The following is a 12335-nucleotide window of genomic DNA, read 5'->3' as shown; positions in this document are numbered from 1 at the left end:
CCTTGCTTTCCCTCCGCTTCACCATAAAAGGGAACGGCACCGAGCCAGGCTGGGGCCGGGGGCTGGGCTGTTACTCTGGAGCTGTCAGGGGTAATGGAAGCCAGTTGCTTTGCGGTAGAGGGGAGCCAGGGCTCAGGGGACGCCTCTGCTTCTCTGAGCCAAGGAAAACTACAGGAGCTGCTGTGGGACTGGAGCAGCTGGGGCAGGGGACCGTCTTGCTGCCTGTGTGCACCATGAGCTAGGGGCTCACTAGCCCAGAGCTGGCTTCTGAGGCCTGGGACCATCAGCAGTGGGTCCTCCATGCGCTAGCCCAGTGGCTCCGAAGGTCAGTCCCTGCCTTGAGCAGTCAGTCTGTCATTCCCACTGGCCTTCCCCATGCCACCCCCCAGCATTTCCCCGAAGTTTCCTATTTAGGATCCCAAGCCCATGTCCTGTCTACATAACCCTGAAACCCCAGGCGTGTACATCCTCGTGTCCCTCAGAGTGTCCCAGCCCTGCTCTGGGAGAATGGGGGTCTAGGTCTCAAAGGACTACACACATTATGCTCTGTGGCTCCTGGAAATTTGAACCAGATCCAAGTCCAGCCAGACACTTAGATCTACTGTTAAAACAGAACGAAATCCTGGAAAGTAGACTTTCTAGACTGCAAATGACATGAGGGAAGGCCTTGGAAGTATTTCAGATTAACAAGGCTGTCCTGAAACCAACTGACCTCAGGCTGACAGAGCTGAAAGGGGCCTTCAAGATCATTTTACAAAGAAGGAAACTGAGGCCCAGAAGTAATTGATTTGACCAGGACTCTACAAATAGTTTGAAACCGTCACCTGATTCGCTTTCCTCTATTCCATACTCTGTGTCAGACTGTGGACTCGACAGGTTATCCTAGGGCCAGGGACAAGAGGAAAAGGTTTGTTTTAGAAACATCCAGAAATGTCTTTCACCTCTCAGAACTTGCCGTGCCTGGGTCAGCAAATCTTTATCGGCCTTGAATGGGTCATTTGGCCTAGTGCCTGGGGGAACTGAAATTAAAAAATGGTCCCCAGGACTAACCTAGACTCAGCTAAGAACTAACAAAACTTGAAAAAAGCTTGGGTGGAAATGTCTGTGGAAAGTGAAAGAGTCAAAGCCTCATCCTTGGGGGAACTGGAGGAGAGAGAGAATTGCTGCGAGGGGCATATGTGGAGCTTAATCTCTGGAGTTAGTGTGACATTTTCAAGGAGAAGACATGAGGGAAGGATTCGGCTAAGGAGTGAAAAGGCAGCAAGATCCCGGAAATGGGCCTGGGCCCTGAGTCCAGAGAGGCTGGCTCTTAAAGTATTAGACCTGTGGGAAGGGTTGGGAAGAAAAGGAAAATGTGTACATTTGAGCAGGAGTGGACTTCTGCTCAAGAGTCCCCAAAAGCTTGAATTCCCATCTGGGTTTGCATAACCTAAGACCCAATTCATATCACTCTCATTTTTTCCCTCCCAATATTCAGTCCTCTGACAGAGGGCATTAGACATGAAATGCCCCTCACTGCTGGTGCCCCCAGCTGTCCTGGCCTTGGTACCTGAGCTCATTGCTCAGCCACTGATGCTTGACTGAATAATTTAGTTGTCCAGTATAGCGAGGATTTCCCATTGGCACTAGACCCTTGATAATCCCCCATCCTGGAGAGGTTATAAAATAGATCTTGTCCTCGTGCTCCAAGGACTTAGCCATTTTTGGTCTCCGGAATTCTCTTGGCAGTTTCTTTGGACATTTGTGGCTACTCGTCAGTACCACAGCCATCGGCAATGTATTTTCTCTAACCTTAGTCTCCATTGCAGCCTGCTGGCTCAACACCTCAAGCCTCCCCAGTGAACCCAGAGCCACTGATTTACTTGAAATGTCACAAACATTCTACGTCAGCCCCTAGGTCGGGGCTCCTAACTACAGGACTAAATGAAATGCAACCTACCACAATTGTATTTCAAAGCCACCCTTTTTGGCTTGACATACTTAATATACAACAGATTTTTAAATTTAAGGGGGACACCCATTTAAACTTAAGGAATGAAGGACAACCGGACAGTGACAAGATGGCTGGGATGACTTTTCAGATTGTCAGAGGCCCCCTGATGGGAGGGAGGGTGGCAAGAACAGAGAAAGAAAACCCACAGCAGCAGCCAGGGCAACCTGAAATGGGTTGGCTTCCTGCCAGGGCCAGGGCCCAGAACTGATGCAGAGACCAGGGACAATGCTACAACCTTCCACTGACAGCAACTTTCAAATCAATCTCTTGGGGCTCTTTCCTTCAAGTCTCCCTGTGTGCTGATCCCCACACTTCCGAGGGCAGCCACAAATTTCCATTTCTGTGGATTTCAGCATTCACTTTCATCATCCTGTCGTTTTACGAACATTTCTCCCAGCCATCGAGATCATATTCTGGGCCATAGGACCTCAGGGGCAGATCACACAGAGTCACGTAGAAGATTTGGTGGCATCCATTCTCATGATTTCCAACTATTGCCCTATAAATGGTTTCCGGAATCAAGACCCACATCTCTGACCATCTCCTGGACATTTATTACCATTGAACTACGTTATTCTCATCTTAAACTCAGTGTGTCCAAACTAAGGTCATCTTCTTCCAAACCCGTTCCTCTTCTCAAGTTACCCATTTCTGGCTCAAACCCCGGAATCTTCTCTGATACCTCCTTTACTGTGGCCCCTTATTACCCAGGCAGTCACCAAGCAATCACAGCCTTCTCTTCCCAACCTGCATCATTTTGCAATGTAGAATTTCGAAGGCACCATAGACAGTAGCCAACAGACCTCTAGCAGAGTCATGGGATTTGCTCAAAGGGATAACGGTACTTAGAGGAGGAGCAGGAACCGGCATCCTTGTGCCTAAAACCCTGTCCATTGCTCCTGTCTTCCTTCTGCATGTATATTGAGCTCCTACTCAAAAACTTACGATGCAAGCTCCTAACCAGTCACCTGGGCCTCTCCCCAGGTTTTCCACAATCGACTTCTCTGACTTTCTGTCCCACTTCTTCCTGACACAAATAAGAGCTAACACTTACTGAGCGTGTACCACGCGCCAGGCACTATTCTGAATGCTCTACGTGTATTAACTTAATCGTCACAAACCTAGGAAGGAGGGTACTGTTATTGCTGCCATGTGGAGCAATGAGACGACAAAGGCAGACCTCTTTCCCCAACCTGAAATCTCTCCCCTCCCCCTGTCTCTGTTCTTCCCCCCCCCCCCCCCCCAACACTGTTCCGGCTCTCTCTTCCAAGGGCTCTACTCTGACTCCCCCGAGCGTCCAGCTGTCTTTCCCCTCCTCTTACCCAGAACACATCATCCATTTGTCTGGCTCCCTTGGCACGCTGTCTATCCTGCTTTGTGTTCGTCTTCTGCTTCAGTGTCTGTGTCCCGTTCCCCCGCGGCCCCAGTTACTCATTTCTGAGTCTTACATATGCCTTTGCTACCTGGGCACCCGGGCACCTGGGCACCACCACAGTGCTGCACACAGCACTCTCATCTCCCTTCTGATACTTCTGCTTCGATCTTGCAAGCGAGCGCCCTACCACACAGGGACACCTGGTCCAGAGCACAGTGCTGAGGCCAGATGGTGAGGGGGGGGGCCAGCTGACGGATTCGGACATCTCAAGAGGAGCTTTCCCGTCAGGCTGTTGAATGGGACTGAGTTCCTTGCCGGCTACAGAGGCTATCGGGCTTGCCTCTAGGCTGGGGAGTGACTTCCTTTGGGCTCTGTAGATTTAGATAACTGCCCAGTTTGCCTCCTTCCTTCCCCTCCCCCACTTACGGCCTGGCCTTTACCAAGAAAGGCCTGGGATCCATATTCATTTGGTTTTTTGAGAATAAGTCTCCTCCTGCTCATGCCCTCTCCATGCTTGACAGAAGGCTGTGACCTCATTTCCAGATTCCTTTCTTCCTCCTCTGGCTTCTCTGAATTTCCTGCCTGCCTCAGTTTGTCTCCTCCCTGGCCCAGTAGCTCTCTCACCTATCCTACTTCTTCCTCCCAAGTCACTGACCTAGGTATTTAAATTCTAATCACAGCCCCACTCTTGATGTGCTGTGTTACCTCGGACATGTTACTTTCCCACTCTGGGCCTCATTGTTCACATCTGTAAAAGCAGGCAGCTGGACAAGATGGTTGAGTGATGCCCTGCTGAGCCCTACAAGTTCATTCTCCCTTTTACAGTCCTCCCCTCCTTTCTCGGGTCTTCTCTCCCAGAGGAGGCTTGCCCTAGCCCCAGGGGAGCTGTGGCTGCAGCTCCCGTTCCCTGTCTAAGCGACCAACCCAGGGCCTCCTCCCCAGCTCTGGCCCCGGCTCCACTCCATGTGGCCCGTCTGAGAGGCTGGCCCCAAGCCTGGCGGCAACTCCACATTTCTCTGTTTTTCCTTTTTTTTCCTCTCTTTCCCGGAGTTAACAAGAAGCAGATGTGGCGCACGATGGTTGGAGAGGTGGGGGGAGGAAGGGGGAGGCTGGACCGCCAGCCAGACAGGGGGGAAGGGAGTGAGCAAGAGAGGGAGGCGGGAGGCCAGGGCCCGCCCCACAGCCACTCTTGCGCCTCTGAACAGCCACAGGGGCAAAGCCCTGTCACCCCCAGGATCCGGTCATTGGGGAAAACAGATAGGGAGACCAGAGGAGGGCCAGCTGGGGCGAGGGGGGTGGAGGCCCAGGAAGCAGCATCTGAGAGGGGCAGGGACCAGGCACAGGAGGCCAGGGGGCACAGAGAACAAACTCCCCTCAGAAGTGGAGAAGAGGAGAACGGAAGGAACCAAGGGAGGGACAGACAGGAGCCTGAGGAGGAAAGAGGAGGGGGAGAGGGGTCAGGCCAGGCGGCCAAGGAGGAGGCGTGTGGCTGGGGGCTGCCGGCGGCAGGAAGCTGGGGACAGGACCCGACCCCGGCGCTGTCCCTCGGAGCAGAGGCATCCCGGCTCCAGACAGAGGCGCCAGTGGTCAGGCCGGGATGTGCCTCTGAGGACCACTGCGGAGTGCCCCCACCATGGCCCCCAGCACCCTCTGGAGCTGCTACCTCTGCTGCCTGCTGACCACAGCCGTGGGGGCAGCTAGCTACCCTCCTCGTGGTTATAGCCTCTACACAGGGGGCGGCGGGGCCCTCAGCCCTGGTGAACCCCAGGCCCAGAGCGCTCCCCGGCCTGCCAGCCGCCACAGGTAAGAGTCTGGGTCCCAGCCCAAGGCTGGAGGTGGGTGGGAGGGTGGGTCAGGAGGTTGGTATCCTGGTCCTCGCCTTGGCTACCCTCTCCGGGGCCGTATGCCCTAGTGCAGGGAAGAGGGGGAGAGGAAGCCCATCCATCAGGTGGCCCTGCACAAGCCCGCCTTCCCGTGGGGCATTTCCAGGGCCCCCTAAATAGATAGGTCCCTCCCTTACCTCAGGGGGACCCGTAGTTAGGTGCCCGGGAAAACTCCCCTGAAGGGCACGGGCCGGGCCTTCCTGCAGGCTGACCGTTGCGTCCCAGCCTGGTATCCTCCGGCAGACCTTTATCCCTTCTTAGGGCTTCCTCGGCCCCATCCAGTGATCTGTGATTCTTTCTGACGCTGTGGCTGCTCTGTCCCTTCGGGCTCTCCAGCCGGACACAGATCAAAGGCCAGCATGAATGGGGCCAAGAGTGTAGAACGGCAAGCGATGAGAGGGGCAGCGTTCATCAATGGCTTATTCTCTGCTTAACCCTGAGCTGGACCCCTGCCTGCCCTGTCCTCTTCTCTTAGGGGTGGGTGGAAGCCAGCATCCAGGGGATCACCAGAGGGACCCAGCCAGCTGGCTCATATAGGCCACGCTAGGCTGGGGATTGGAACAGAAAGGGACATGAATGAATGTGTGAAATCAGAGGCTCCCCAGGACCCCCCAGCCATGAGAATCAACTTCTTATAGTTGTGGTTTTCCATTCTGTGCTTCCTTTTGCTGTCTTGAAAAGTCTTTACCGACTCTTACAGCACAGGAAAGCGTGGGGGGAGCTGCCCTGCCAAAGTCCTGGCTCCTACAGGTCCCCAGGGGCCCTTCATCTTTTGACCCTCCCTCAGCCCCTCTGGTAGCCCCTGGGCCCTCCTCTGGGGCTTGTGTCTTGGCCCTTGGGCCCAGGTGGGGTTGTGCCTACAGGAACTGGTGTGCCTATGTGGTGACCCGGACAGTGAGCTGTGTCCTTGAGGATGGAGTGGAGACTTTCATCAAGCCCGACTACCAGCCCTGTGGCTGGGGCCAGCCCCAGTGTCCCCGCAGCATCATGTGAGCCCCAGTGCTGGGGGATGGGTACTTGGTGGGGCTGGGCTAGGACAGAAGGAGGGCAGCCAACTCAGGGAATTTGTGCAAAGCAGGCAGCAAGGGACAGGACCAGGGGCTTCGGTCAGAACCATTTGAGAAGATGCCGAGGCAACAGTTTGGGGCGGATACTGAGGGCAAAGTTACCTAGACCACCCTGCCAACCCCCAAATGCCTTCTCTGGGCTGAGTCAGGCCCCAGAGGAGGAGTTCGAGGTTCCAGCATAGGACAAGGGAAGAACAGGGATTTGGCTCCTGGCCAGAAAGCTGACAGCTGTCAGCTGAGCACAGACACATGCTGGACAGTAAGGGGGACCCAGCCTGAGGGACAGGCCTTGTCCACCACCAGCAGCTGCCCATCTCTGAGGACAGGTCCCAGGGTCACTGACAGTACAGGGAGGAGTAAAGAGGCCTCCCTCTGCCTCTCCCAGGTACCGCAGCTTCCTCCGTCCTCGCTACCGAGTGGCCTACAAGACAGTGACAGATATGGAGTGGAGGTGCTGTCAGGGGTATGGGGGCGATGACTGTGCTGAGGGTCCTGCCCCAGCGCTGGGTCCTGCACCTACCACACCACGCCCCCGGCCCCGGCCCGCCCGCCCCAACCTCTCCGGCTCCAGTGCAGGAAGCCACCTGAGTGGACTAGGTGGGGAAGGTGAGTGTGGGAGCCGCTGGGAAGAGAAGTGGGAGCTGGTACCGGGTGGAAAATGTGGGGCCAGGTTGTCAAGGGAAAAACCCTGTGCCCCAAGTCAGAAGGGAATGGAAGGGAGTACGTGAGATCACTGAGATTCTCTGCCTACCCATGAAGCCCATGCACTGTGTGTGTGTGTGTGTGTGTGTGTGTGTGACAGAAGCAGATTGAAAGAGAGGGAGAGAAAAAAAAGGCTGAGAAAGAGAATGTGCTCACGCACGCCCACATGTGGCCGAGATACTTCCCAGTTGCGAGCCACTTCGGGAGGAAGGGGGAATTCCTGGGAGAAGCTTGTTCACCACGGGGATAGACTACAAGTCCTAGCATGCACTGCACCCGACTACAGGTCCCAGGCCCCTCGGTGGCCTCTGGAGACTGCAGGTCCCAGAATGCAGCAGTCCCCCCTGCTTTCCTGTCATGTGTGCACCAGGCACTGCGGACAGACGAGCTGTGTTTGCCTGCCAGGGAGATAGTCATGCTGTAATGATGGAAACAGGAACTTCTGGCTGATTCTCCCACCGTCCAGCTAGAGCCCCTGCAGGCTTCCCGCGGAATCTCGCCTGTCCCTTGGTGTTACGGACAGGTGCTTGCCGCCCAGGAACATCCACTGTTATGAGGTCCACAGTGCCTCCCCATATTCCCATTTCACAGATGAGAAAACAGTGTCTGAGAGAAACTCTGGATAGTAGACTTGGTGGTCAAATGGATGCCCTGGGTTTGAAACTTGCCTCGGCCACTTACTAAACTCGTAATCCATGGCCCAGTTCCTTAATGTCCCCTGGGCCTCAGTCTCATGGTCCGCAGAACAGGGAAAGCTGTGATATCTGTCCAGTGGAGTTTGGTGTAAGGGGTGGGGGAAGCCATGTTACAAATAGGGCCTAGAGGCATTCAGTAAATGGAGTTTCTTTCCATCTTTTCTTGCCCAAATTACCCAGCTAAGGAGTGGCTGACTCAGCCGGGAGCTCTTGCTGGAGCCGGGGAAGGCAGGGCCTCGGAGGTAGGCACTGAGCTCTGAGGCCCGGCCCCTCCGCCTTATGCCTTTGCCTCTCTGCCAGGTCCTGGGGAGTCAGAGAAGGTACAGCAGCTGGAGGAGCAGGTGCAGAGCCTGACAAAGGAGCTGCAGGGCCTCCGCGGTGTCCTGCAGGGACTGAGCGGGCGCCTGGCGGAAGACGTCCAGAGGGCCGTGGAGACGGCCTTTAACGGGAGGCAGCAGCCAGCGGACGCAGCTGCCCGCCCTGGCGTGCAGGAGACCCTCACTGAGATCCAACAGCAGCTGCAGCTCCTGGACAACCGCGTCTCCACCCATGACCAGGAGCTGGGCCATCTCAACAACCATCACGGCGGCGGCGGCGGTGGCGGCGGTGGCAGGGCCCCGGCCCCAGCCCCGGCCCCTCCCGGCCACAGTGAGGAGCTGCCGCGGGAGCTGGAGCGGCGGCTGCAGGAGTCCTGCTCCGTGTGCCTGGCGGGGCTGGATGACTTCCGCCGGCAGCGGCAGGAGGACAGAGAGCGGCTGCGAGTGCTGGAGAAGCGACTGACCTTGGTGGAGGAGCGGCAGCGGCAGCTCCCCCGGCAGGCCGCGGGCCGCAGGCCCCTTCAGGAGTGCTGCCCTCCGGAGCTGGGCCGGCGGCTGGCAGAGCTGGAGCGGAGGCTGGATGTAGTGGCCGGCTCGGTGACAGTGTTGAGTGGGCGGCGAGGCACCGAGCTGGGAGGAGCGGCTGGGCAGGGGGGGCACCCCCCGGGCTACACCAGCTTAGCATCCCGCCTCTCTCGCCTGGAGGACCAGTTCAACTCCACTCTGGGTCCCTCACAGGAGCAGGAGGAGGGCTGGCCCGGGCGCCCTGGGGGCCTGGGCCACTGGCTGCCTGCCGCCCGGGGCCGACTGGAGAAGCTGGAGGGACTGTTGGCCAACGTGAGCGGAGAGCTGGGTGGGCGGCTGGATCTGCTGGAAGAGCAGGTGGCAGGGGCTGTGCAGGCGTGTGGGCAGCTCTGCTCCGGGGCCCCGGGGGAGCAGGACACCCAGGTGAGCGAGATCCTCAGTGCCTTGGAGCGCAGGGTGCTAGACAGCGAGGGGCAGCTGCGTCTGGTGGGCTCAGGCCTGCACGAAGTGGGAGCAGCCGGGGAGGCCCGGCAGGCTGCACTGGAGGAGCTGCAAGGGGTCGTGGGCCAGCTCCAGGGGCGTGTTGACGCGCTGGACGAGACGACGGCGGAGTTCGCGCTGCAGCTGAACCTCACGGCGGCACGGCTGGGCCAACTGGAGGGTCTCCTGCAGGCCCGTGGGGATGAGGGCTGTGGGGCCTGTGGTGGTGTCCAAGAGGAGCTGGGCCGCCTTCGGGACGGTGTGGAGCGCTGCTCCTGCCCCCTGTTACCCCCACGGGGCCCCGGGGCCGGCCCCGGGGTTGGGGGACCAAGCCGAGGGCCTCTGGACGGCTTCAGTGTGTTTGGGGGGAGCTCAGGCTCAGCCCTACAGGCCCTGCAAGGAGAGCTGTCCGAGGTTATTCTCACCTTCAGTTCTCTCAATGACTCACTGCACGAGCTCCAGACCACCGTGGAAGGGCAGGGTGCCGATCTGGCTGACTTGGGAGCCACCAAGGACCGTATCATCTCTGAGATTAACAGGCTGCAACAGGAGGCCACGGAGCATGCTACAGAGAGTGAGGAGCGCTTCCGAGGCCTGGAAGAGGGACAGGCCCAGGCTGGCCAGTGCCCCAGCCTAGAGGGGCGATTGGGCCGTCTTGAAGGAGTCTGTGAGCGGCTAGACACTGTGGCGGGGGGACTGCAGGGCCTGCGTGAAGGCCTTTCCCGACACGTGGCTGGGCTCTGGGCTGGGCTACGGGAGACCAACAGCACCAGCCAGACGCAGGCAGCCTTGCTGGAGAAGCTGCTTGGGGGGCAGGCGGGCCTGGGCAGGCGGCTCGGTGCCCTTAACAGCTCCCTGCTGCTGCTGGAGGACAGGCTTCACCAGCTCAGTCTGAAGGACCTCACTGGTGAGGGGGCGAGAGAAGGCATGCGGTGGGAGGTGGTGGTGGGGGGCCCTTTTAAGTCTTTTCTTTCTCCTATCCCTACCCCACAGTAGCCAGTCTTAATCTCATCTACTTTCTCCTTGCTCTGCCCAGCATGAATGGCAGACCCATCACTGTCCCGGGGGTCGGTTTGTCCACCACAGATGACCCAAGCTCCTGGCTCCCCACTCTCCACTGGCAGCTCAGACAGGCCTGTGGGCAGGGGTGGCGTGCTGCTCCGCCAGCCGGGTATCCAGCACGGGCAGCAAGGTGCCCCACCATCTGTCCATGGAGCCATGACTTTCCTTGTCCTTTGGAAACTCCTTTTGTGGCTTTCCTTCAACTGAATTTTGTCACCGTAGGGCCCGCAGGTGAGGCTGGGCCCCCAGGGCCTCCCGGGATACAAGGACCCCCAGGCCCTGCTGGACCTCCAGGACCTCCAGGCAAGGATGGACAAAAGGGACCCATTGGGCCACCAGGTATGTGAGATTCCTACTGCAGCGGGAACTCCCCCACTCCTCTAGCAGCCCCAGGCTCGACATTCTATTCTGAATTTGACAGAGAAAGGAGGAAAGGGGCAAGGAATGGGGGGGGGGTCCTATATGGCTGACAGGGAGTGACTAGGAACTGGGACAGTCACTATATGGGCTAGTTGGATAGGGTGGCCTCGCTGCTGTATTGAAGACCAAGACTGGGCTCACAGGGCTATGTAGGGTGTGAAAGGCTGGGGGCTAGTTGCACTGAAGGGACCCTATTCCTCCTTTTCTTGACACCCCCCTTCCTGCTTTGGAGTCTGTGTGACGCCTAGCACAGCGGAGAGACTCAGCAGATGTTTGCTGAGTGACTTAGTGAGAGCTGTCCCCTTCTTACTGCTCCCTCTTGTCTTCCCACAGGTCCCCAAGGAGAGCAGGGTAAGTTCCTCTCATCTGGTGCTGGAGGGAGGGGAACTGAACTAGGGGTTGCAGGATGGAAGGCCTCAGGCCGCCCTGGAGGTAGAGACCCAGGAGGGGAAGGGGGCCAGGCAGCTCTGCACTGAGCATCCACTCTGACACCCCCTCCCCTTTACCCCTACCCAGGAGTGGAGGGGGCACCAGCAGCCCCTGTGCCCCTGGTGGCCTTTTCAGCTGCCCTGAGTTTGCCACGGTCTGAACCAGGCACAGTGCCCTTCGACAGAGTCCTGCTCAACGATGGGGGCTATTACGATCCAGAGACTGGTAAGCCTGGAAGCAGGCTGGCTGGGCAATGGGGGAGACCGGAAAGGCTGTGCAGTGGTATGTTCTCATTCTTGCCCCCTCAGACAAGGGGAAATCTTCTCATGCTCTGGTTTGGGGAGATCCCTACTTCCTTCATTTACTCATTTTCACCACAGCTTGGGTAAGGGGTGAGCTGGGGAAGGCAGGAGCGCTTCTGTTCAACAGCTCTTTATTGGGGCCCCGGGGATGCTGTAATGTGCTGGGCACGCAGTAACGAACAAAACGCCAAATGCCCTGCCCTGGTAGAACTTACACTCTAGTGGAAGACAGGTGAAAAGAGCCAGCAGGTTCCTCCTTAGTCCAGGAGTTCTGGGTGGGCTCCCCAACACCTCCCTGGCCCCTGCCACCTGTCTCCCCTCCTGACTGCCATCCTTGTTCCCAGGCGTGTTCACAGCACCACTGACCGGGCGCTACTTTCTGAGCGCGGTGCTGACTGGGCACCGGCATGAGAAAGTGGAGGCCGTGCTGTCCCGCTCCAACCTGGGCGTGGCCCGCATAGACTCCGGTGGCTACGAGCCTGAAGGCCTGGAGAATAAGCCAGTAGCCGAGAGCCAGCCCAGCCCCGGCGCCCTGGGGGTCTTCAGCCTCATCCTGCCGCTGCAGGCTGGAGACACGGTCTGCATCGACCTGGTCATGGGGCAGCTGGCGCACTCAGAGGAGCCGCTCACCATCTTCAGCGGAGCCCTGCTCTACGAGGACCTGGAGCCCAAACAGGTGTAGACAGGGGGCTGGGCCCGACCGGCCCTTAGTGTCTACGCCGGCCAAAGAGCCAGCTGGGGCGGCGGGGCTCCCCCGGCTTCCTGCCTGGGGTGGGGCTCCGTCCCGCCACCCCAGCCCCAGGCGAGCCGCCGTCCCTGTCCCCCTCTGTGGCACAGGCGCCCAGAGCAATCTCTTCGCCACGGCCTGAGCGCGCCGGGTGGAGGACTCTGGCATCCCCTCGTCCAGACTTTTGGCCTGCTCGCCGTCCCCTGCAGGGCCGACTGCGGAGGAGCCCATCCTCGCACCTTCTGCTCCTCCAGCTGGCCTCCAGGCCGATGCAGGGCTCTCCCGACGGGCTCCGGCCCCCACCGCCATACTAAACTATTCAGGAATAAAGACACTTGGTTTTTCTAAAAAACAAAAC

General features: G+C 58.4%; 1 protein-coding gene across 1 annotated transcript; it reads left to right on the top strand.

Annotated features, from left to right (window-relative positions):
- The first annotated feature begins 4476 nt into the window (after positions 1 to 4476).
- On the top strand, positions 4477 to 12264 carry EMILIN1 (elastin microfibril interfacer 1). The gene is made up of 8 exons (XM_049652406.1): positions 4477 to 5171; positions 6115 to 6240; positions 6704 to 6924; positions 8016 to 9944; positions 10322 to 10438; positions 10853 to 10870; positions 11036 to 11173; positions 11595 to 12264. The coding sequence occupies exons 1-8, from the start codon at positions 5002 to 5004 to the stop codon at positions 11930 to 11932; spliced, it is 3057 nt and encodes a 1018-aa protein (XP_049508363.1). The 5' UTR covers positions 4477 to 5001; the 3' UTR covers positions 11933 to 12264.
- Positions 12265 to 12335: the final 71 nt, after the last annotated feature.

Source organism: Panthera uncia (assembly GCF_023721935.1).
Source record: "Panthera uncia isolate 11264 chromosome A3 unlocalized genomic scaffold, Puncia_PCG_1.0 HiC_scaffold_12, whole genome shotgun sequence".
Taxonomy (NCBI): Eukaryota; Metazoa; Chordata; class Mammalia; order Carnivora; family Felidae; genus Panthera; species Panthera uncia.
The sequence above is the reverse complement of the archived record's forward strand: the minus strand, read 5'-3'. Positions and strand labels throughout refer to the sequence as shown.

Coding starts and splice junctions, on each gene's coding strand:
- EMILIN1 (XM_049652406.1), top strand. CDS start 5,002: ATGGCCCCCAGCACCCTCTGGAGCTGCTACCTCTGCTGCCTGCTGACC. Junction 6,241..6,703: donor CAGTGTCCCCGCAGCATCAT/GTGAGCCCCAGT, acceptor TGCCTCTCCCAG/GTACCGCAGCTTCCTCCGTC. Junction 11,174..11,594: donor CTATTACGATCCAGAGACTG/GTAAGCCTGGAA, acceptor CCTTGTTCCCAG/GCGTGTTCACAGCACCACTG.